General features: G+C 42.5%; 2 protein-coding genes across 2 annotated transcripts in view; one reads left to right on the top strand and one right to left on the bottom strand.

Annotated features, from left to right (window-relative positions):
* LCP2 (lymphocyte cytosolic protein 2) overlaps positions 1-5,331 on the top strand; it is a 58,651-nt gene extending 53,320 nt beyond the window's left edge. The window contains exons 18-21 of the mRNA XM_050962903.1: positions 436-539; positions 2,026-2,109; positions 3,535-3,690; positions 4,638-5,331. Coding sequence (XP_050818860.1) covers positions 436-539; positions 2,026-2,109; positions 3,535-3,690; positions 4,638-4,760 — 467 coding nt within the window. The 3' untranslated portion in view covers positions 4,761-5,331. The remainder of the gene's footprint in view (positions 1-435; positions 540-2,025; positions 2,110-3,534; positions 3,691-4,637) is intronic.
* A 1,760-nt stretch (positions 5,332-7,091) lies between these two features.
* C7H5orf58 (chromosome 7 C5orf58 homolog) lies at positions 7,092-14,972 on the bottom strand. The gene is made up of 4 exons (XM_050962889.1): positions 14,868-14,972; positions 10,859-10,944; positions 9,194-9,287; positions 7,092-7,430 (listed from the first exon to the last, which is right to left on the bottom strand). Exons 1-4 carry the CDS (start codon positions 14,896-14,898, stop codon positions 7,270-7,272), a joined length of 372 nt encoding a protein of 123 aa, XP_050818846.1. The 5' UTR covers positions 14,899-14,972; the 3' UTR covers positions 7,092-7,269.
* Positions 14,973-23,334: the final 8,362 nt, after the last annotated feature.

Genomic DNA, 23,334 nt, shown 5'->3' with positions numbered 1-23,334 from the left:
TTATAAGCTTCTAGCAGGGCAACCTTGTGGTTTGTAACTGTAGAAGTTCAGATTATCTGTAATTAGGGTAACTGAAGATACAGTCATAATTAAATTATTGAGATACAGTTCATCATCTGTAATTCCTATTTCAAATATAGTTGCCTTTGAGGCATCCATCGCTACTGAAGTTCCTTTAAGGTCCATGGGAGTGATCCTCATGTATAAGGAGGATGAATTTGTCCCATTACATAAAGAAATCTAGGTCAGATTCTCAATTACACTAAGTGGGAGCATAATTTTCACCCGCTGTATGGCCCCTTATGCTGCCTGAGTGGTATAAAGAGGCCTTGGTATAACTGAGAATCAAAGTCTTAAACTACACTCTAATATCTGCTGCATAGACTAAGTTTTATCTTTCTGTTTTCAATTTAAATTTCTTCTGAAACTTTAAAGGTAACATCAATAGAACTCCTTCAAAAGGCCCAGCAGATGGCAGACCTCCATTACCAATTCCTAACAGGCAGATTGTGCAGCCACCAAGCATGGAGGAAGATGAGGTATAATAATGACTCAGAGGTGGGGGTGGTATATGGAGTCAAGTGCCCCCTCCCCAGATTTTGCTTGGCCTGTGGGGGAGAGAGAAAGAGGGACTCCCTTCTCCGGCTGTACCTGCCCCGCAACATGCTTGGCCCCTGTCCCTCAGAGCCAGTTCAGGCCAGGAGCAGAAGGGGTGGGACCAGTCACTTCTCACGCTGTCCACTCAGGGTCTCATTGCTCTGTGCAGTGTGGCTGCCTGAGAGAAAGCCCCTCTCCTCACAGCCCATTTCTGGCTCACTCAGCCTGTCCCACAGTGCTGAGCCTGGGTGGGGAGCAGCCCACCACGGCCACCACTTCCCAGATGGGCTGTCTCTCAGGCAGTTGCCGTGCTGCGTGCAGCAGTGACCCATAGCGACTGGCTTCAGCCACATGAGAAGCAGCTCCATCCTGCTCCTCACACAGGCCTGGTTGCCAGGGAGAGCAGCCAAACATGCTGGAGGGAAGGTACAGTGGGGAAGGACAGAGCACTCTCCCTCTCTCCCATTCTGGTAACCCTGGTGGAGCAGGGAGAGCAGGGTGGGGGCACTCGCTCACCAGAGGAGACATGTGGGGCAGTCACACATCATCCCCTTTAGACTGTGGCCCCTAATATGGGGAGGAATGAATCATCTATGATGTGCAAAATGATTAGGATTAATGTCTGTAATAGCAAATCAACTAAACGTGAGACAATTTTTTTTCCTAAATTGGTTTTCTAGTCAGTTATTCTTTGGTATACATTCTTGCATTTGCTGTTAGTTTCCCTTGTGATGTCCAACCTTTGTTCCTTACTTGGTCTTCACCAAGCAAAAGAGGAGTGAAAATACAGCAAAACATGTACAGTGAAACAGTCAGAAGGTATGGTGAAGTTTACTAGATCACTTCCTGTCTTGCAAAGCTGCTCTGAAGTACCCTCAGATGCTTTGGACTCAATTCTCCTCTCAAATAAACCAACCTAAAACGGGTGAGAGAAGAAAATTTGGTCTCCATATTTCTTTGAAGACCACCTCCACTTAGCATCTGATTTTTGCTATTGCACTGAATAGTCATGTAAGACAGGTTTGTGTGTGCGTGTGTTTAGTGCTTGGGAGCCCACAGCAAGCCACAGTTCAAGGCTCCGCTGATGGTAAAAATAGGAGAGACCTAAGATGTCTGTGACTCATCTGGACATAACAAAGAAATGTCACAGGAAATAAAATATTTATCAAAACCCTAGAGTCCTCACTTCTCTGGTTTGCAAGGTGGCAGCATGTGCAAACGCCTTCAGAGAGTATTGGAATGATTAGATCAACTTAACAAGGTCAGAACTAAAAATGCTCATCCCTGCATCTGGAAATACACTACTTCCCTTTCCTCGCCCCCATTTAAATTCCTCTACTTTTGTGCATATATGTTTATAACATCATATACATTAATTCACTGACAGCCAACTTTCTCCTCTTTCCCCCCCAAAAAATAAAACAAAAGTTTCAAGATTCACTGAATGCAGAATGGTATGTTGGAGACATCAGCCGGCAGGAAGCAGAAGCAGCTCTTAGGAATATAAATAAGGTACAGTGTTAGCAGTTACCCTTAAATGGATATAGAAATACTTGGCACATTGTTTAAATGGTTTGTGTCCTGATATATGTCTTTGCATTCATACAGAAAAAGTGAATGAACACAACTTTTACATAAAGAGATTCTAGTCCAGATTTTCTCCAAGTCACTATCAATGTACCTGCAAAATGTCATGGCACATCCTATATGTGTGGGTGGAGGGGGAGAGGTAGTGGTGGTGCATACGCTCGCACATACACACACTTACATAAACAAAAAGTACTTACACAGCCTGATTAAGCATACAGTGTTCAGATTGGCAGTGCATTATCAGAAGGCTATTAAAAACTTGGATCAGTATAGAAGAGACTAAGCACAAATGGGCACCTTTCTTATAGTATTCTAAAACCACAGTTCACACATACCAAAGTCTGAACTTCTTGGGGGTGTGGTTTATTACAAAGAATACAACAAAAAACACAGATCAGCTCAGATCCAGGCTCAGCCGATCTTTAAGGATTATTAAGCCATACTCTAGATCATTGGTGGGAAAACGTGGGCTGCACGTGGCCTCTCAGGGTAATCCACTGACTGGCTGCGAGACAGTTTGTTTACACTGACCATCTGCAGGTACGGGCACTCGCAGCTCCCAGTGGCTGTGGTTCAACTTCCCGGCCAATGGGAGCTGCAGGAAACAGCACAGACCACGGGGACCAGAGTGATACTATAACTTTTATATGTAAGATGGAGTAATGAGGGGAGAGCTTCACATGGTAGGGAGCTCAATAGAAACATTTGTCTCCAGGAGGCAAGATCATCTATGTAAGAAACTTGCATCCCTCTAGCTAATCCACTTTTCCTAAAGATATTTTAAACCAGCACTCACTGGGAAGGGCATATTTCATTTCCTCATTTCCCTCTCATTCACTCTGATTCAGTAGGCCCCAATTCCCCTTATGCAGCAAGCTAGAACATTCCAAGATTGTCTAAACCTCTAAGTGTAGCAGACTGCATGCATCCCTTCCAGCTGTGTACAAAAATCCCCAAAACACCAATGGGTTTCACCTTTCGGGCTGAAATCCTGGCCTCTCTGAAGCCAATGAAAGTTTTGCCAGTGACTTCAATAAGGCCAGAATTTCACCCATAACATTTTGCTAAGTGTCCCAAAATTAGAGTATTTTTTCTCTCTAAAATAGCTATTACTGCATCTGAACTAGCCTTTGAAATGGAATATTTTTAAATAGCAGATTGCAAGGTTTTGTTTGTGTTTTGCTTCTTCCTTTAAGAAAGTCTAACAAGTTCTTCAAAGCTGTGCTTGCAATTGTGCTCTTTCTGAACAATTAGAACCCAGAATGAATGTGCATTTAGAAACAAACTCAGCATTCTACTCACGTGGTTGGTCAAAAATAGATTTGATTTTCATGTGCATTCTCTTAGGACGGGACATTCTTGGTGAGAGACAGCTCAAGAAAAACTAATACACATCCATACGTACTGATGGTATTATACAAAGATAAAGTATATAATATTCAGATTCGTTACCAGGAGCAAAATCAAGTTTACTTGTTAGGAACTGGCCTGAAAGGAAAAGAGGTACAGTATGTTTCTTTCTTTGCATCACCTCCACCCCCTTTACCAGTCTCCAGCAGCTTTACCAAGAAGAATGTCGCTTAGTTCGCTAAAGGTAGGGCCGGCTCCAGGCACCAGCCGAGCAAGCTCGTGCTTGGGGCGGCAGAGTCTACGGGGCGGCATTCCGCCCAATCCTAGGGCGGCATGGCTGTTTTTTGTTTTGTTTTGTTTTCCGATCCGGCCTCCCTGTAGGGGGCGGCAGCGTGGAGGAGGGGAGCACCCTGCTGGGAGCAGGCTGCATGCTTCATCTGCCCTTGCCGGTGCCAGGTCTGCAGCAAGCCTGGCAGGACAGCCCGTGTCCTTCCCTCCCTGCTGACCGGAGCGGCACGGAGCCCTCCCGGCAGGCGGCATGGCCGCATGGCAAGTGCCCCACTGAAGCCTTGTCCGTCTCCCTTCTCTCTCTCCCCCAGCTAGCCAGGGCACGTCTGCAGTGCAGGGAGTCCCCCTGCACTCTGGTTCCGGCTGCGCCACAGGTTTTTTTTTTTTTCCTGTTTTGCAGCTCCAGCTGCGCCAAAGGGGTTTTTTTTGCTTTGCCGTTCTGGCTGCCCTGATTTTTTTTATTTTTTGCTTGGGGTGGCAAAAAAGCCAGAGCTGGCCCTGACTAAAGGTATTCCAGATATAAACTGGTGTAGTGAAGAGAAGAATGAGGCCCAGTGACTCAAATTCAAGAAAAACTGATTGCCTTATAATACCTCACAACTTCATTGGGTGGGTGAAATTTTGGACAAGAATGTTCCATGGAGATATCCAAGATGGGAAGATCAGTATTGGAAGCAAATTCATCCAAAACTTAGTCACAAGAGAGCATGAAATAGTCACAGTCTAAATAAATACTGTTGCTTTACCCTGAGAAGTAGTGAGAATCCTGATGACACCCTTCCCCCTCCCCCGCCTTTGTTTTTAATCCACAGGATTTTTCTTCAGTGGCAGATATTATTGATTACTTTCAAAGAACGCCCCTTCTGCTGATTGATGGAAAAGACCGAGGTTCAAGAAACCAATGCAAGTTAACATATGCTGCAGGATCTACTTAGAAGAAAGCTTAATGTCTGTGATCGACGGTCTACAAGAGTATACAAACCTCATGATATTTCCATTTGTATTCAGTGAAATGAAATTATGAATTACATTTTTTTATTTTAATGAGAAAATATAATTCTCTCATTTTAAAGTGTGTTTTTAAAAAACAGATTTGCAAAATACTTTCTACAATGTATTTATTACTCTCCATTGTTCATACACTGCATGAAAACTTCATGTGAATGATGTCATTCTCCAACATCCATCTCGCATGTGAAGTGTTCTCCATTCCATATTATAGGATTACATGTGGTTTACATAGCAAAGAATTACATTGCTTTCTTATAAAGCAAAACTGTGCAAACTATTGTTCATGTCAAGTTTATGGTACCAATTACATTAAGCTGCAAACTGAAATCAATTAATATCTGTATAATGCTTGTACAGTACAGAGTAAATTCTAGTGACTGTTATCCGTACTGAAAGATTGTATTGTTTATTTTGATATATTTTATGTAAGTTGATAGAAAATTGGAAAAACCTTGTGTAAATTGAGTTAATAAAAATGCCATATGTCACAGTCCACTTTTCAGTAGAGACCTGCACTTTCTGGCTACATTTATTATAATGGTTGGAACTATGTGACTTGTTAGTTTAATAGTCTATACGGTATATGTCCCTCTTCTACATCATCTAGAGACAACTTCCATTCCCAAATCTGTCCCTGCATATATTGGGTCCCAACAATGCATAACCTTGAACCCACTCCTTTCTGCAAAGAACAGGCTCTGAAAATAGCAATGTAAGTGGGTCTCACCTCATCTAGTGATAGACCCTGTCTCTATCTCAGTTTCCTTTTTCTCAGAGCTCTCAAAAACTGTTCCTGAGTTTTGTGCATATCAATAAACATACCTCCCAGGATTCCGTACATGAAAACAGCTCAACAAACAAAGACGGACATCCAATGCCTAGCATCAGGTCTTACCCCGTTTGATCGGGGAGTGAGATCACATGGCTCAGCCACCAATTGTACTCTCTTGATACAGGACAAGAGAAAATGAACTTCTTCTGACCATCAATAGGAGCCACAGGCTGGACCCCTAAACAAGTGCAAATGGCATCTCCCCTCAAATACTCACCTGCACTGGCCTATCCAGACTACTTTCTTCTAGGATTACCCTTCCTCGGAACCTCCTAATTCCCTCTTCAGGAATTTTGCTCCTGTTCTTTAGTGCAGGTAGCTCCAGTCAGGCCTTTACCTTTAGCTGGTGCAGCAAACCCAGAGCTAGGTCCCTCTGCTGTTAGGTAGCCTTCAGGAACCTCCTTCCTGGAGGTCTGTCTCCTTCCATTCTGAGAAGACTCCCTTTTATATAAAGTACAACCCTCGGCTACCATCATGTGATGTTTAGTCACCTGACCAAGCCACAGGCTTTACACCAGGGTTTCTAAAACAGGGGTTGCCGCTTGTGTAGGGAAAGCCCCTGGCGGGCTGGGCCAGTGTATTTACCTGCCCCGTCCACAGGTCCGGCCGTTTGTGGCTCCCACTGGCCATGGATCACTGCTCCGGGCTTTCAGCAGCTCCTATTGGCCCGGAGCAGCGATCAGCCAGACCTGCAGATGGGGCAGGTAAATGCGCCAGCCTGGCCCACCAGGGGCTTTCCCTACACAAGCAGCGACCCCTGTTTGAGAAACCCTGCTTTACACTCAAACTCATTACCCAGGAAGCAGATAACTAAGAGGGTGGGGCTGATAGGCCTGGGACAGGTGCATATTTTCTGTCTTAAAATATAAACTATAATTCAGAATCAGTTAAAAATATTAGGGCCCAGAGTTTTTCCCACTGACTTAAGGAACAGGACTGGTCCCATTGTTTGCCTATCTTACATTTAATTCCATTTTCTGGCATGTGCATGGTTTGAGTCTTGCATCTAAATTTGTCAGCTTTACCCTTCCATTAGTATCTTGTAGCTGGCTGCATTAGGGGGTCACTACATGCAGAGGAATGGCTTTCAAGAAGTCATCTGCTATTTTACTCAAAGCTATAGGTTTGTAGGAGGAAGACAATGGGACAAATTGAGGGTCATGCCATTTTCTTCCCTCCCAGTGCTGTTTTCTTGCCCTTGAGCTCATCTAGGTTTAGCACCACCTTTCCCAGTTGGGAAACAATGATCTAGCTGGTAGTAAATATTTCTAATTGTTACCAGTTGGTCTTGATTCAGATCAGTTAACTTGACATGAAAGACGCCATGTTCCATAAACAATTTCCTGAGCCATCTAGTTTCCCATGTCGCTGTTCTCAGCAGACTCAGCTGTTTAATAAAAAGGGGGATTTTGGAAAATGTATAGACTATGGACCAATTATTTTCCTTTTTATTATTTTAGTTGTTTCTGAGTTATTCAAAAGATTTGTTTTTCACATATTGATACATTCTTCAGATACTACTTTTCATACTCTGATAACACAAAATGTCATATTATAAAAGTTTCAACCAGAGCAGAAAACCATGCTGAAATTTTAATGGCTCAAAGAGAAGAATTGTTAATGGAAGCATCAGCATGGAACTTGATGGAATTATGTAATTCCTCAAAATCTGTTTTCTTTTCTTCTACCTCCCTTGAAACTGTGGTCTTCACAGGATGACTGAAGTTCAAAGTAAGGTCACAGAGCAGCAGTTGGCTTTTCACTGTTACAAAAAGTACAATATGAACTTCAATCATGAACATTTACTGTATAATAGGTATTATGTGTGAGACAATTTACTGCAGAGGTTTTTTTTTTTTTTTTTTACTGTAGAGTATTCTACATTTAACTCTTCTATAAATTAAAAGGATGATAGCAATTTTCCAAGGCATTTAAATACAATTTGCTATTAGTATATTACTATATACCTTTTGTTAGGAAGCTATGATATGTACTTGCTGAAGAATTAACTGTTATCTAGCAGGACTTTTTCATGTTTGACTAATATGATCCTATTTTTTGAACAGTAAGTATGATTTTATTAATTTTTCACCATAAGGGGACAAATTCTTGTTTCATTATAGAGAAGGAACAACATAATCACAAAATCTGCATGAGTTCATTAGCAGCTGTGAAATGTACTCAGAGCTAAATAAAAGAGAGAACAAATTGTTTAGATAAGTAGATAGATATATTTCAAGGGACCACTCAAGGTGAAGCGGCCTGTAAGTGAGTGGACTCACCCCTGCGGTGCCTCCTGCTGGTCATCCATGGGAATTAGCTCTTCCAGCATCCTGGAGTGCCCCCTGCAGGCTGGTGATCTGCCTTACCGCTGGCTCCCTTTCTCTGGGTTGCTGCCCCCCCAGGCAGTACCTCCACACTCTGGGTCTCCTCACCCAGGGGAACCCCACCCACTACACCCACCTTGCCTCTACAGGCAGAGGGAGAGTGACTGGGATCCTGGCTCATTGCCTCTTATAGGAGCTAGCTGGGCCTGATTGGGGCTTGGCCACAGCTGAGCCTACCTTCCCTAATCAGCCTAGGCTTCTTGCCTCAGCCACAGCCCTCTCCTGGGCTGTTTTCCATTTCAAAGGGTAGGAGTGGGTAACCACCCCCTACATGGCCCATTAACAATCCACCAGTCATGGAAGGGAAAGGAAATGGGGAGGCAACTGGCAGGGGCGGCTCTATGTTTTTTGCCACCCCAAGCATGGCAGTCAGGCTGCCTTTGGTGGCATCGTCTGCTGGGGACATGGATTTGGCAGTGTTTCTGTGGGTGATCTGCCAGTCCCCTGCCTTTGGCATACTTGCCACCAAATTTCCACAAAAGCCACGGGACCGGCAGACCTCCCACAAGCATGCTGCCGAATGCTGCCTGACTGCTGCCCTCACAGCAACCAGCACTCCACCCCCCTGCAGCTTGCCGCCCCAGGCACGAGCTTGCTGCGCTGGTGCCTGGAGCCACCTGACAACTGGGGTGGGGGGTGGAGGGCGTTGTTACTGGGTTACAGATTGTTATAAAAAGCCACAATTCCAGTGTCTCTATTCAGTTCATGAGTTTTAGTATCTAGCAAAGACTGAATGGAGACACTGGTTATAACAATCCATAACCCCTCCCCAGCTCCTTACTCCCCTTTGTCCCCCTAGCCCCCACAACCCTCCCTTTCTCTCCTCCCCCCGCCGCATGATTGGAGGGGTGTTAATAGGCCACTTCACCTTGAATGGTCGCTTGAAATATGTGGTAAGTACCACTAAACAATCCTTGCATTTAGCTGTGACATTCTGAGTACGTTTCCCAGGCCTGAAGAAGGGCTTTCTGTAAGCTTGAAAGCTTCTCTCTCATCACCAGAAGCTGGTGCCATAAAACATATTATCTTACCCGCCTTGTGTCTCTAATATCCTGGGACTGACACATCTACAACAACATTGCATCAAACAATTCAGTCATTTCCCCTTTAGTCTGATGATAGATACACTCAGAATTACCATTTAGTTTCTTCAACTCATTGGACATTTTATCAATATTTTTAATTGCAGTTTCCAGGCTAAACTGCTTGTCAGCAACATCACTGTTAAACATCTATAGGAAAGAGAAATAACATCAGAATTGGTATTATATATGTGCAATCTTTGAGCATTAGTAGTTTTGAATTTGTCATTCAATTTTTTTTTAAAAGTGCATTTTTGAAAATGAGTGACGTGCAAAAATCTTTTTTTAAATGTTCCAGTTTTCATCAAAACCAAAAATGTTGGTTTTATTTTTTATTTCCCATCAGGCATTACCACTTTTTCTTTTATTCCTTTTTACAACTCCATGCAATAGAATGAAAATTGTCCAGGGTTCTCTCTCCTCCCCCTAAATGGAGTTAACTTAAATGTTCAGAAAAAAAATACTCCTTTTTATTATTTTAATTAAAGCAACTTAGCAGCAAAAACACCTAAAAATCAGCAAGATTCGTATGAGGTTTTCACTTTCATTTGTCTGTTTTAAAAATACCCCATTGTGAGCTTATAAAAGAAAAATGAGAAAATGTAATGCCAAAAGATACTTAATACACTGAAACAAAGCTTGTAATGAAAACACAATGAGAAATCCTTGAGGCACCTTAGAGACTAATACATTTATTTGGGCATAAGCTTATCTACACTGGCAATTAACAGCAATTAACAGCACGGCAACTTTCTCGCTCAGGCGGGTGAAAAACACCCCCCTGAGCGCAGCAAGTTGCAGCACTGTAAAGCACCAGTGTAAACAGTGCCCCAGGCTCAGAGCTACGCCCCTGGTTGAGGTGTTTTTTTAATGGCATATTCACATTACCCGCTCATCGAGACGTGATAAATCGATCCCCACTGCACTCCGCGTCGACTCCGGAACTCCACCAGGGCAAGAGGCGGAAGCGGAGTCGACCAGGAAGCCGCGGCCGTCGATCCCCCGCCGTGAGGATGGGAGGTAAGTCGAAATATGATGCAACAACTTCAGCTACGCTATTCTCATAGCTGAAGTTGTATGTCTCACTTTGACCCCTTCCCAAGTGTAGACCAGCCCTTAGAGTAGCCAGCTACCACTCTGAAACTTCTAATGAAAGTTAATCCTCAATTATACATATTAGCCACAAGATGGAGCCGTTACGAAATTAATATAGAAAGAGAAATTAAATATATTAATGAAAAGTTATACCATATGACAGATGACAGATGCTTATTAATACGTATAAATATCTTGACAATTGTACTCTCTTATTTTATTGCTATGATCCTACTACTCATTTTTCATCTCCTGACCAAACTTTTCTTTTTTCTTTTTTTTAGTTTTGGGGGCGGTGAGGGGATGGGGGGGCATTTTTTGAGAAATAAGAGCATTAAACCATTTGAAAGCAAGTAGCAAATTTTAAGACTTTCCAATTTTTAACTGCCTGTACTTCTTTTAAAACAGAGCTGCTTCCAGAAAAACATACACAAAAAGAAATTTCAGATGCATCGATTTATTCTTGTCATTGTAAGTTTATATATAGTTTGTGAGACTCACCTTGGAAGTGTAACAAAGTGTAATAATTTATTTGGAAAAGCTCTGGGAAGTTACCTAAATGAGCAATATGTTTATGCCTCTAAGCTTTCTTAGGTGATAAGTTGCAACAATAAAATCAAACTTACCTTGAACATAGATGTTTTGTCCAGTTTCTGCAAGCTGCTGGGGTTTTTTATCATGTAAACGTCATTAACTAGAGATAAAGGAGATCCTAAAGAGAAGGGGGAAAGTGTGCCTCATACTTTTGCAGTAAAGTAAAATATCTTTGCATTGCAGACACAAATTAAAATGTAGGACTGGGTAACATTGATTACATTTTTATTTTCATTAGTGTCATTTCAAATGAGTGAGTGCATTTTTTAAGTAAGAAATCTTTTACTTGTCTAAATCTAAATGTTTCTATTAGATGTTTGGCCTTCCTTTCAAGTGCTACGAGTTAAGGACTGACCATAAACTACTGAAAAGGTACCTTTGCAGTAGTTCCAGCCAGGACCCTGAGATCAAAATTATGAACATTCTGAAGGTTGGCCTTCAATTCCTCCTATAAAATCATAAAACACTAATAGTCTGTGCTTATATGACACCTTTCATATAAGAATCTAAAAACATTTTACCCAAATGGGTAATTATCACCAATTTACAGATGGGTAAACTAATGCACAGAGAGAATATGTAATTTATCCAGTGTCACAGAGGAAGTCCGTGGCAGTTGGGAATAACCACCAGATCGCCTCATACCCAGCCTCCTGGTCTAACCACTAAACAACACTCCCTCACTTTGACATTTAAGTTTGTGTCATGCGTCATCACTGGAAACAGAAAGTTTCTTGACCTTGTAGGAGGGGAACAGGCCTGTTTTGATGTTCATGAGGTGCCTGTATGATTCACAAAGGCTGTACACGGTGAAAGGACCTGGATTTGATCTGCTCAGGGCAGCCAAAATGCATACAGCCATTTTGATGGTCACAAGAAGCAGAATATAATGAGATGAGAGCCCTGTGGAGTGTTTGCAGAGGGCTTAATATGAACACGAAAACCCCAACACCAGTGTTTGCCTGAAGGGAGTCCCCCTGTATGGCCTTGGTTTGAGGGTCTCCTAGTCAGGACTGTGGGATACAAATGAAATCAGTGAGGTGCAGCTGCAGGGAACTCAGACACAGCCCCACCGCATACATGCACAAGCTAAGGTGCAGCACAACTCCCTGAGGGCTGGCTCTCCAGAATCACATAGCCTCAGGCCTGAACGTTATGCCCCTGAGGAGGGCCCAGTTTGGACCAAGTAAATTCTAGTGCTGGGCCCCTGAGCACTCCACCACAGAACTTGCCCTCCTTTCTACACCCTGCTGGAGCCCCGTAGCTCCCCAGCAGGCCTGGGCCTCCCCTCACACAAAGCAAGATAAATCTGCCGCCTCAGGAAACAGGAAGTGCCATGGCTTCCTGTGAGCCCAAAGCAAGGCATGCTGGGAACTGTAGTTCAGCTGACAGCCGTGGGGAACTGAGTAAGCAGTTTTGGTGACCTGTAGGCACCAAACAGCTGCCCTTCCCCAAAACTGCACAAGACCCTGTTTATACCTTGTGCTGAGTCCAAACACAGCCCTACATACACAGCCTTTAGGGGACAACTTTTCAAGCTGTTCTCTACAACCATGAAGGCCAGACATTTATTTTTAAGTAAATAAAACCTGAAATTTTCACTTAAATCAGATGGCCCCAAGAGATGGGGTTTTACAGGGGCTGGAGAGGAGGGAAATAATAACAAGCTTTGCAGGAGGATTAAAGAGGGAGGAGGAAAGGTAAACAGAATAGAGATGGCAACTAAAGAACTGTGTTAAGACTAACGTCTACTGAAAAGGGTTCATCTCATCATATCGAGACATTATTTATATAGAAAACCAGACTGGCCTCTGGAGATTTGGAAGTTGTTGCACAGTACAGCCGCTGACTCCTTAGCGATAACTAATTATTTTCCTCTCTACACATGAACAGAGGTGTGTAGATTTCATTTATACTGATTTCAGACCTTGTCAAGGACATGGCTTGGAGTAGGACAAGGAAGGCTCTTTGCGACATTATTCATATTGGTTATAGCAAATACCTGGCTTCCACCAAAACCAGCAAGAATTGCTAAAACAGACACACAAGGGCAGAAGGTACAGAGCAAAGAGGGTTCAATCAATATTGCATTGCAACTGGTGTTGAAACAGTAAGTATAGAGGGATTCATCCTTTCATAGTTGCTGTTCTCTGAAGAACGGGTAAACATTGGCTGTGTAGTACTTGTGGCTGGTGACACTGCACAATCACTTTGAAGAGGAGTGGTTGCTAGCAGTATTGCTTAACATATGTCAGGCACTAGGGCTGATCAATGTTCATCTTCACGTCAGGCTTCCTGCTTGGGCATTACTGGGAAGAGGGACCATTGGCACCTCAGAGGAGATTGAGCCTGTGGAATTTCTCGTGTGTATAGTAAATAGACATATGATGAGACAAAAAGGCAGTTTGTTTGTGGTTTACTTACACTTCTATTCTCTCTCTTCCTCTTTCTGCTGCATGTTTACACAAAGTTTTAACGTGGAATGAAAGTGCCCTAGGTTTAACATTTCATGACAGCAGTGAAAGCTAAAATATAGTACAGGTTAGAACCTCACTTCTTTGTGTTGAGGAACAAGTTAACTGTTAATGTAACTGAGAGAGACAACACCCTATACTGCTCAGCCTGAGGTTTCTTTGAAGCCGAGAAATGCAAAAGAGGAAACATTTCACATATATACCAGTTCCGGTACTACAATCATGCAGTTTACAAAGTCCTCAAAGGTCCCACAGAAACACCCATGCAAGTGAATTAGTCTTGTCCTTTCCGTGGATCTGTAAGGAAAAAGACAGCTCCTTAACTCAGGCTCTATAGAAGTTGGTGATTTTTCTGGAAGGGTCTGTGAGTGTGGCTATCTACTGTGTGCAAAGGAAGTATAGGTGCACACAGAATGTGTGAGGATCTCAGTGAGCAAAACCTCAAATACAACACAAATTTGTGATGTGGGATTCTGAAATTTCTTTTAATGATTTACAGCTATAATATTTTCTTTAACAAGACATGTAGCACAATGCTGAAAATGTTCATTCTAATAATAATCTATTCAGAAATCATTTAAAAGCTTGAACTTGAAAACATTCCACTTCCAGAGTAAAATGCATTACAGATAGGTTCAGTGCAGCAACATAATTAAAATGAAGGTATATTAATGCCCATGTTGCTATTATGAATTCCAGACATGAAGTGCTCCCTTTTAGAAAACAAATTGTTTAGATCATGCTGGATTTTCCATTTATTCATGATGGATGGGATTCACAAAGTTACTTAGATGCCTCACTCACTTTGAGATCAATGAAATCAAGCACCAGGTGCTCATCTTAATTGCCATGCTAATTGGCAATTAAAAGTTCTAATTTTCAATCTCAGACAGAGAATTGCCAGCCAGTTTGAACATTAACTCCTTTTTGAGGAGACCATGAACAATAACAAAAAAGTATATGATGAAGAATATTGGAACTCTATTTTGATATCTGAATGACCAAACAAACCACTAGTAAAATATGCTGTGGCCAGTGAGTGAAAAAAAACATGTAAATGACTGTCCAAAGCCTTTACCCGCCCACTGCTAGACAAATACTGTCTGGCTACTGCGGTCTGTCTGGCTAAAGGTGGTTTCTAAGTCCACAGTAACATCAGGCTTTACAATATCAGTAGCAATTTCATTTACTTCTGTACCTCCATCTAAACAGGTTACATTAGAAACATCCTGTGTCTGCATTACAGTTGATTGTTTTCATTTATATGAAAATATTTTTTAAACAGTATCAGTACCGTAGGCTTATGTTCTGTAGTCTGCGGATTCCTCAGCAGTTGCATATAAAGCTGTTGTGAAGTTGCTTTTATATTTTAAATGGTACTTTTCAGTTTGGATGTATTATAATTAAGGCTCAAAAATATCTGGCACTAATGTTTAAATATTTAATGCATCTTAAGACAGAAAGATGTAATATTTAACTATGGGTGTAATCTTCAGTTGAAAATGCCTACTAATATTTTCCCCGCCCACTGCACAAAATAATGTAGGACAGAAATAATCTCACTTACTTTGCAGTAGCATTGCTAGCTGTATCTTCATTTTTACCTTGTACTAATTCAGGCAAGCAACTATGGCTCACCATGATTAGTAGGAAGTATAGTATATTCTGCACAGGAAACCGTCTTAGTATTAAGCCAGTGTAAGCTTTGTTTCCTTAGCAATAGCACTTTACTCCTCTGAAATTAACTCCATAGACTGGTATGTTGTGTTACGTTCATACCTCTCCACCAATCAGCTCAGTTCCACTTGTGCAGCAACAAATTAATTGTGTCTATACTATAATCTCAGCTAAATAAATAAATAAATAAAGATAGATGTGACTTAGTGTTTTGTAAGGAAGTCTTTACTTGATTTTGAACAAGATTAATGATTTCTAATAAGTCACTAAATTTAGCCGAAGATATTGAAAGGATAAAACAGCTTTAAGAAACTCTCACGTACTAAATTTATATTTAACTCCTCGATACACAATTCCCACTTCCTCCTTTTCTGTTTAAAGAATATTTGTGAAAGGACTCAATTTTGGAGTTCACTACCCTAGTCCCTTCTAATCTTCTTCAGGCACTTCCATATCAAGGAAAATTATACATTATTTTTCCACTGAATCCATAGACATACTTAAATCATTATTTAGGCTCTCAAATGTGATTGGTTCCCACTAACTTTAACCCTTTCCTCTTAAACACAATGAAGCTTTACACTGGCAAAGGCATTTCAGTTTGTAGTTTTGACTGAACCTCCTCTGTGCTGATTGGCTCTTTGGTCCAACTCTCCCCCACCATCTCTTCACCTCAGCATCACTCCATATCTGCTCCTCTGACCCTTTCAGCCTCCCTTCAATGTCCTCTCACTCTTCCCTTTTCTTTCCAGCCCACAAAGAAATTCTTGAACTACCATGTGTTGCCTTCATATACTTCACTCTGAGGCTGTGTTCTACCCCTTCTCCATCCTGTGTGTGTCTGGTTTATGTAGATTGCAATCTCCTTGGGGCAGGGACTATCTATTACTCTTTGTTTCTATAGTACCAAACACTATGGAGCTCCATTCTTGGTTAGTCCTTAGGCAATGCTATAAGAATAATAATAGACAGACCTGAGCTATGTTAGTGCTAAAAATGAAAACTGGCAAAACTATTTGTTATTAACAGCAATCAATACAAGTTTAGCTCTTTTTTTTTGGTGGCCCACAAATTTGTTGATTTTTTTAGAATGAATTTGAATTTCTTAGATGAACAGTTTTCAGGCTAAGGGCTGTTTGCTTCAGATATTTGATATTTACTATTCTATTGTTTAGTTGTTTAGCAAAGTCACATAGTATTGTTTCTGCTCCCTGATCCGATGACAGACTTTTTAAACAGAAGAACAGTTAATAACCAACAAGGTACTCCCAGAATGAGATTTTGGATACTTAGGCTATGGTTACACTAGAGAGCTTACTGCAGTGCAGCACCACCGTTACAGCTGCACCACTGTAAGCTTTCTAGTATAGCCACTCAAAACTGATGGGAGAGAGGTCTCCCATCAACTTAATCCAGCCCTCAACGAATGGCTGTAGCTATGTTGGCAGGAGAAGTTCTCCCACCAATATAGCACTGTCCATAGCAGTACTTAGGTCAGTGTAACTTATATCACACTGGCTTATTCACACGCCTGAGCAGCATAAGTAAATGGGAGTATAGATGTAGCCTTAATCATGAGTGTTGGAATTCTGACAACTTTCAGAATTTGCAAACATTTTCACAAATACCCCAAAATTGTCCAAACACACATTAACACTGTAACCCTTTGGCTGTGAAGTCAGAATGAAAATTCACAGTGGATTTGCAGTTTCTCTGATTACTAAGACACTGTTGTATTTATTAAGGTCAGAAAACAAGGGCATACATAAAGTAACACGTTGCAAGATCACATCCTAGCCTTGTCCCTTTTTTCTGTGGCAGGCTGTAAGTGTTAACTGGCCTTGGGAAAACAGAAATTGCACTTCTATTGCACAGTTCCTGCCCATGGAATCTGGAGGCACAACTCCAACTTCACGTTCTTTTGAGTTAAGTTCAGATACATTTGGGAGTCATGGTGCTAGGACTAAGCCATCATGAAGCGACTTCCCCTCCTTGGGGTTAATCTTTTCCCTATAATTTCTGACTAAATTTTGAACAATTTTATCATTATTTCCCACACTTTTAATAAAAAAAAGCTTATTGGAAGAGATCTTGCAGGTCCCATTAGGTCTTGCAACCATCTGAATTCAGCTCTGTGGAAAATAATAAGCAGTGCCACATGGTTCAATTAATAGCACAGTTTCTAGTTCTCTGTTGAACCATAATCTTTTCTTAGATCACATTGAAATCTTACTTAATGCCCTTCATCTGCATACTAAACTTTCATCCATATATCTAGCTATCTTGAATTACTGCTGGATCCCACATGGTACTTGGTGGCCACAGAATGCCCCTCAGTTCAGTGGACTTCAAAGAGAGTTAAGGACATTTCATGATTTGCTCTATATCCAATTATTATAGCAATCTCATTATAATGATATTGTATTCATGGCAATAACAGCATATTCACTGATCGGACATAGAGAGTAGGGGACCTTGCTAGGGTCGATGCAATGAGTTATGGTTTCACTGCAAGTGTTTCCATCTTTGCTAAAATCCATTTTATGCCATGTACTTAATGGCTAATGGCAGACTGGATATATTGCAGGTTGTAAAGAATGGAAACTTCCAGCTGTTACATGACTTTTTCATTCACTGCCCTACACCCTTCAGTACATATATCATAACTCTGAATCATTAAAAAGCACACGTAGCAATCTGTCTAAAATGAACAATGTTTTAATACTCTGTGTGAGAAGGTACTAGTATGATTTTTAAATTACATGTGTAATGTTTGTGCCATAGTGGCAGAATAATTGGTTTTTGTAAAATGATAAAATATCCAACAGGAGGTATAACATGAGATACTGAAGCAATTCTTCCTCAGCAATTACCCTGTGCCATTTCCTTGTAATTAGGATCTCTCATAAACTGTGAGTAATAAATAAATTTACAATATAACCCAAATATAATCTCTGCAATTCCATTCATCCTGGCTGTGTAAATAAAACAGTGTCACAAATTCCAGGTAATGCACTCTCAGCAAGTAGTGTGATCTCTGAAAATGTGAATGGTAGAACTGCTGAACAGCAAAAGAAAAGTCACTGAAGGATCTTTATCCCATAATTACAATGTATTGAGTAATAGCACGTTGAGCAACATGAATATGCTTGGATGAAACGTGTAGGGAATTATTCCAAATGTGAAATCATGCAAGTATGTAATAAATATCAGATTTAAGTAGTGCCAATGTCTTACTAGGACCATCTTATCTGCTTCTTATTCAGTGATGTTCTATTATTTCACTCTTGTTTGCAGGGAAATGTGTGCCTACCTGTTATGATCTCCTTTTCTTTAAATGCTGAAAATCAGACTCCCATGGCTCTCTCTCTTATTCAACTGAGGAAACTACATCACGCCTTGGAATAAGAATTTCTAGAGAGGGGCTTTCAGGACACTCCCAAACTGGTAAAAAATATCATGTTTAGCAGTTGCACCTCCGTTCAGTTGTTTCTGCATTTAAATCTTCCCTTTTGCCTTCATGCCACACACCTACAGCTTCACTCATAGCCAAAGTATTGGGTTCTTTCTCCAGTACATAGTGTCAAGTTATATCATTAGCTGGCCACTGGGACCACTTTTCTAGCTGCCAGGTCCTTTGGCATCCCACTCTGAACTTACACTTGCATGAAATCTGGAACAAATCTTGAGCTTTATCTTATTGGGGTAGAGGACAGCTGAAGCCAGTTCCTCCGTGACTGAATTTAACATTTTATATATGCACATACACACATATTGGTTTAATATGAAATCAGTCATTAAGTATACAGCTGTGATCATTTTGTTAGCATTTGCGCAAACCCAAAGGCTAGGATTTTATAAGCTGTATTTCAATAGATCCTTTTATATTCTGAATTCATCTGAATTCAATTACTGCTGCAGTAATGTTGTAGTCAAGTCAACTCAAGAAAGCCAGGCATACTGCAAGGAGAAATATAAATGGTTCACTTGTTAACATGTAGCCAATACAGTACATGAAAGTACAAATTATAACATTAGTAGAAACAAGATAGCCAATCTTTGTCAGAAACACATCTTCAGTGAGCGACAGAGGAAGTCAGGTAACGAGTAGTGAAAAGGGGTGTGGAAGTGGAGAAAGGGATAAAGGGAATTTGAACATAGAGATCTTAGTCTCTAGGAATAGAGCAAGAGTCAGGCTAACAAAGTCAGGCAGACACTGACTCTAACAATGCAAGACTTGAAGGCCTCGGCAAGTAGAAAGCGAATGGGAACAGACTGTAAGATACTGTTTTGACGTTGTGTTAAATAAGAATGGAACGTAGACTGTGGCAGAAATTAATGTGAAAAGTGAGATATCAGGAAGAAAATGTATTACAAAACACATTTGTTGCTCATTATTTTATGTAATGAAAGGTATAAAAGCTTGCCTAATTGTTTACCTACCTGCCTCCGGAGGGGAACCTCTGCCCGTGAGTACTCTCCCATGCATTTACAATTGCTCGAAAATAAAGCCACCTCTGGCTTGTTGCTTCAAACTCAGAGTGAGGACTCATTTTCCTCCCACTGGGGATACAGTATGAGTATGCTTTGTACAGACATACTTTAATCACTTGTGAAAAACTTAGTTTTGTCTGCTGTATGTTGAGCAATGCAGTCTGCCAAATTGTTTAGCTATGCAAGTATTTCAACATGACAATGGAAAGCTCAGCATAATTACACACACACGAGAATATTGAAGAGTCTAATCAAGTCTTAATTCCTTTGCAAAGAAGGATAGACAAGCTCATTAACTACTCAGAAACATAGCTGATACACAAGCTAACTTAATGGTATTAATATTTTTCCAATATTCTAAACTTTCCTGATGAATACCACTGTAGAGATAAGCATGTAATATATGCTTGAACGTGTCACAGTTAAGGTCCTCTTGAGGTCTCTTCACAATCTAAGATGTCAAGACAGTAATTAAAGTACTTATTGGCAATATTTTTCTAATATTTGCAATATGCTAATACAATCCCCTAAAACATTAAATTATGGCCAATAAATTAAATAAAGTAAAAATTAATATGAAGGTTGTGCTCATCTTCAAAATGTGGTTATTTTGGTCAGATGTAGTCTATGCAATTCCTGTTGCTTTAATTTTTTTCCTCCAACAAAATTGTTAGAAAGACTTTTTTCGTGGTCAAATGGTATTTTCTTGTCTATTGCAGCTTTCTGAACTATGCAGCAGAAGGGCAAAACAAAAAAGGCACAAAGGAGAATGTGATAGAATGTTCCTGGACTCAATTTGAGGGTTCCTCTTCTAAAATCTAAACAGCTGAAGTCTCTTGTTAAGCTGTCTACAACAGTGCTTCATGACATTTCTAGGTCTCCTTAAAAACACACCAAAACAGAGCAGACAAAGCAGACGTATATGCAGCACACTGTAATGACCTATCACTACACGCAGTATCCACTTCTATTCACATGGATGTGTCAGGCTGTTCTGACATTTACCTAGAGAAAGGTCTCAAGATCCTTTATCATTATGCTTATTAAAAATTTTGGGAATGGCAACAATCATAACTAGAGCCAAATTAATTGGCTATTGCATTAGTGCCTTTTATTGAGACATTCCCTGGTCCTCAGGTGAACCACTGATGGTACTGAATAGGCCAGTTTAAGAGTGCATTATGCACCAATTTAGGTACAAATAATTTGGTCCACTACTCTGTCTGAGGGAGCCAGTGTACTCCATAATTGAAAATGGGTAAATCAGTGACCCAAGAAAGCCACCAAAATCAAACCAGAACTGGTGGATGTGGTTGGTGGGTTACGCTATGAATATTCTCATTACTGATCTTCCACTTAATATGAAGCTTGCTTGCCCAGAAAGGTGTGGTTCAGGTTACCACACCAGCAGCAGATAAATGGGATTTTGTTTCACTCATTGGAACACCCATACAGCTGTCCTGCTTAATGAATTTAGAGTTTCTCCTCTTAGGTTTAGGTATCTGGAAAGTGACAAATTGACAGGTGAGCTTAAAGCATATATATGTCCCAAAAGCATAATAAATTATATGCTGGGCAAAAAGGGTGGAAGATGGTGTGTAAACTACACGATGTCTGAAGCTGGTCAAGATATTGAGAGTGAGGGTATGCCTTCACTGCATTCAGAGATGTGACTGCAATATGTGTAGATGTTCTTAAGCAAGTTTTGATCTATCTAGCTCAGATAACAATAGAAGAGAAGGTGCAGCAGCACAGCCTAGCTACTTGAGGACACACCAAGGTGCCCGTGGGCTTATACAGCCTGTGCTGCCACAACTTCACTGCTATTGTTTGAGCTAGATAGATCAAAGCTGTAAAATGACAAACCTGTAAGTCTCTGGAATAAAAGGGCTTGAGAGAATTAACACGGTACACTCTGGGCTTTAGGGAGGAATTGGGAAAGGCTATGAGGTAGTTAACAGCTCCCAGGCGCTCTTGGACCGTGAATGGCCCTTCCCATGATGCTTCCATCCAGGGCCGGCTTTAGGCCGATTCAGCCGATTCCCTGGAATCGGGACCAGCGCCAAAGAGGGCCCCGCGCCTTAAGCGCCTTTTAAATTTTTTTTACTTACCCCGCTGCGGTCTGCGCCGGGGTCTTCCATGGCCCCGCTCCCCTGACCAAAGCGCCGGCGGAAGCGTGGCTGACCCACAGCCCGGCTGTCCCAGCTGGAGCCCCGGCCGGAGCGCAGCAAGCCCCACAGCCCCGCTCTCCCGGCTGGAGCCCCGGCTGGAGCAGGGCAAGCCCTGCCACCCCGGCTGGAGCCCTGGCCAGAGTGGGGCAAGCCGCCCCGCAACCCCGTTCTCCCGGCCGGAGTGGGGCAAGCCGCCCTGCGGCCCTGGCTGGAGCCCCAGCCGGAGCGGGGCAAGCCGCCCTGCGGCCCCGCTCTCCCGGCCGGAGCACAATCCCTACCCTGCAGCCCTGCTCTCCCTTCTGGAGCTCTGGGCCCTTTAAATAGCCCCCAAAGTCCTGGGATAGCGGAGGACGCTGGGGGCTATTTAAAGGGCCGGGGCTCCAGCTGCCTCTGCCACCCCATCCTTTAAATAGCCACCGGAGCCCCCCCCCATGTATTCTCCAGGGCTCCCTCGGCTATTTAAAAGGTCCAGGCGGGTAGAAGCAGAGGAGCCCCAGGCCCTTTAAATAACCCCCAGAGCCCTGGGATAGCGGGAGCCTTGGGGGCTATTTAAAGGGCGGGGGCTCCAGCTGCCTCTGCTGCACCTCCTGCCCTGCCCGCCCCCGCCTGCAGCCAGCTCTGCACCCCGTGCCCACAGCCAGCCCCTGCCAAACCCCCTGCCCTGTCTCCAGCCAACCTCTGCCACACACCTCTGTGGCCCTGCTCAAAGCCAGCCAGCCCCACACACAGCCCTAACCGCACCAGCCCTGCACGCCCTGCCCGCCCTGCCTACACCCAGCCCCGCACCCCCTGCCCTGTCTCCAGCCAATCCCTGCTGCACCCCCCTGCCTGAAGCCAGCCAGTTCCGCACTCCTCTATCTCCAGCCCTCTCAACCCCTGCTGCATCGCCCTGCAGCCCTGCCTGAAGCCAGCCCACCCCACGCCTCACTGTCTCCAGCCAGCCCTGCACTCCTTGCCCTGCCTGCAGCTAGACCCTAGACCCTCCAGTCAGCCCCTGCCCTGCCTCCAACGAGCCTCATGTCCACTGCTGCCCTGCAGTTCCCAGGGCAGTAAATCTGCATACCTGCTTCAATGAGGGGGGCAGGGAGCAGCTGGGACCCACACATGTGCACACCCGCAGGGAGTGGCAGGGACCCACACATGTAAAATGGCGGTCATTAATAAGCAATCAACAGCATATATGATGCAATGTACATAATATATAATTGTATTATTTATATAGTTATGGAAAGTAAATAATACATGGAAGAAATAAAAGGCTTTTTTTTTTAGACTTTTTTTTTTAGTCATCCCTGCCAGGGCCCCGCCGAAAAAGTTCGAATTGGGCCCCGCACTTCCTAAAGCCGGCCCTGCTTTCATCTTATGGGGCCTGTTGCGCCTTCAAGACCATAACCTGGTCTCCTACCTTGAAGGAACGCTCTCTGGTATGTCTGTCATACCAGGCCTTTTGCTCTTTTTGAGCATCCTTTAGGTTTTCTTTAGCAAGGGCTAAAGAGTGTCGGAGGGTGTTTTGTAGGTTGCTTACAAAGTCCAGAATGTTAGTCCCTGGAGAAGGCGTAAACCCCTGCCATTGCTGCTTCACCAACTGTAATGGCCCCTTAACCTCGTGGCCATACACAAGTTCAAATGGTGAAAACCCTAAACTGGGATGTGGTACAGCCCTATAGGCAAAAAGCAACTGCTGCAACACTA

Source organism: Gopherus flavomarginatus, chromosome 7, assembly GCF_025201925.1.
Source record: "Gopherus flavomarginatus isolate rGopFla2 chromosome 7, rGopFla2.mat.asm, whole genome shotgun sequence".
In the NCBI taxonomy this organism is placed as follows: Eukaryota; Metazoa; Chordata; order Testudines; family Testudinidae; genus Gopherus; species Gopherus flavomarginatus.
This window is presented reverse-complemented; position numbering and strand designations above follow the sequence as displayed.

What these genes read in the sequence shown, in the direction of transcription:
- C7H5orf58 (XM_050962889.1), bottom strand. Translation starts at nt 14,898, where the DNA reads ATGAAGATACAGCTAGCAATGCTACTGCAAA. An exon ending in GCTAGCAATGCTACTGCAAA is followed by an intron (nt 10,945 to 14,867) that starts GTAAGTGAGATT and finishes CCTTCTCTTTAG; the next exon opens with GATCTCCTTTATCTCTAGTT. An exon ending in TGAGTTGAAGAAACTAAATG is followed by an intron (nt 7,431 to 9,193) that starts GTAATTCTGAGT and finishes TTTTTGTAACAG; the next exon opens with TGAAAAGCCAACTGCTGCTC.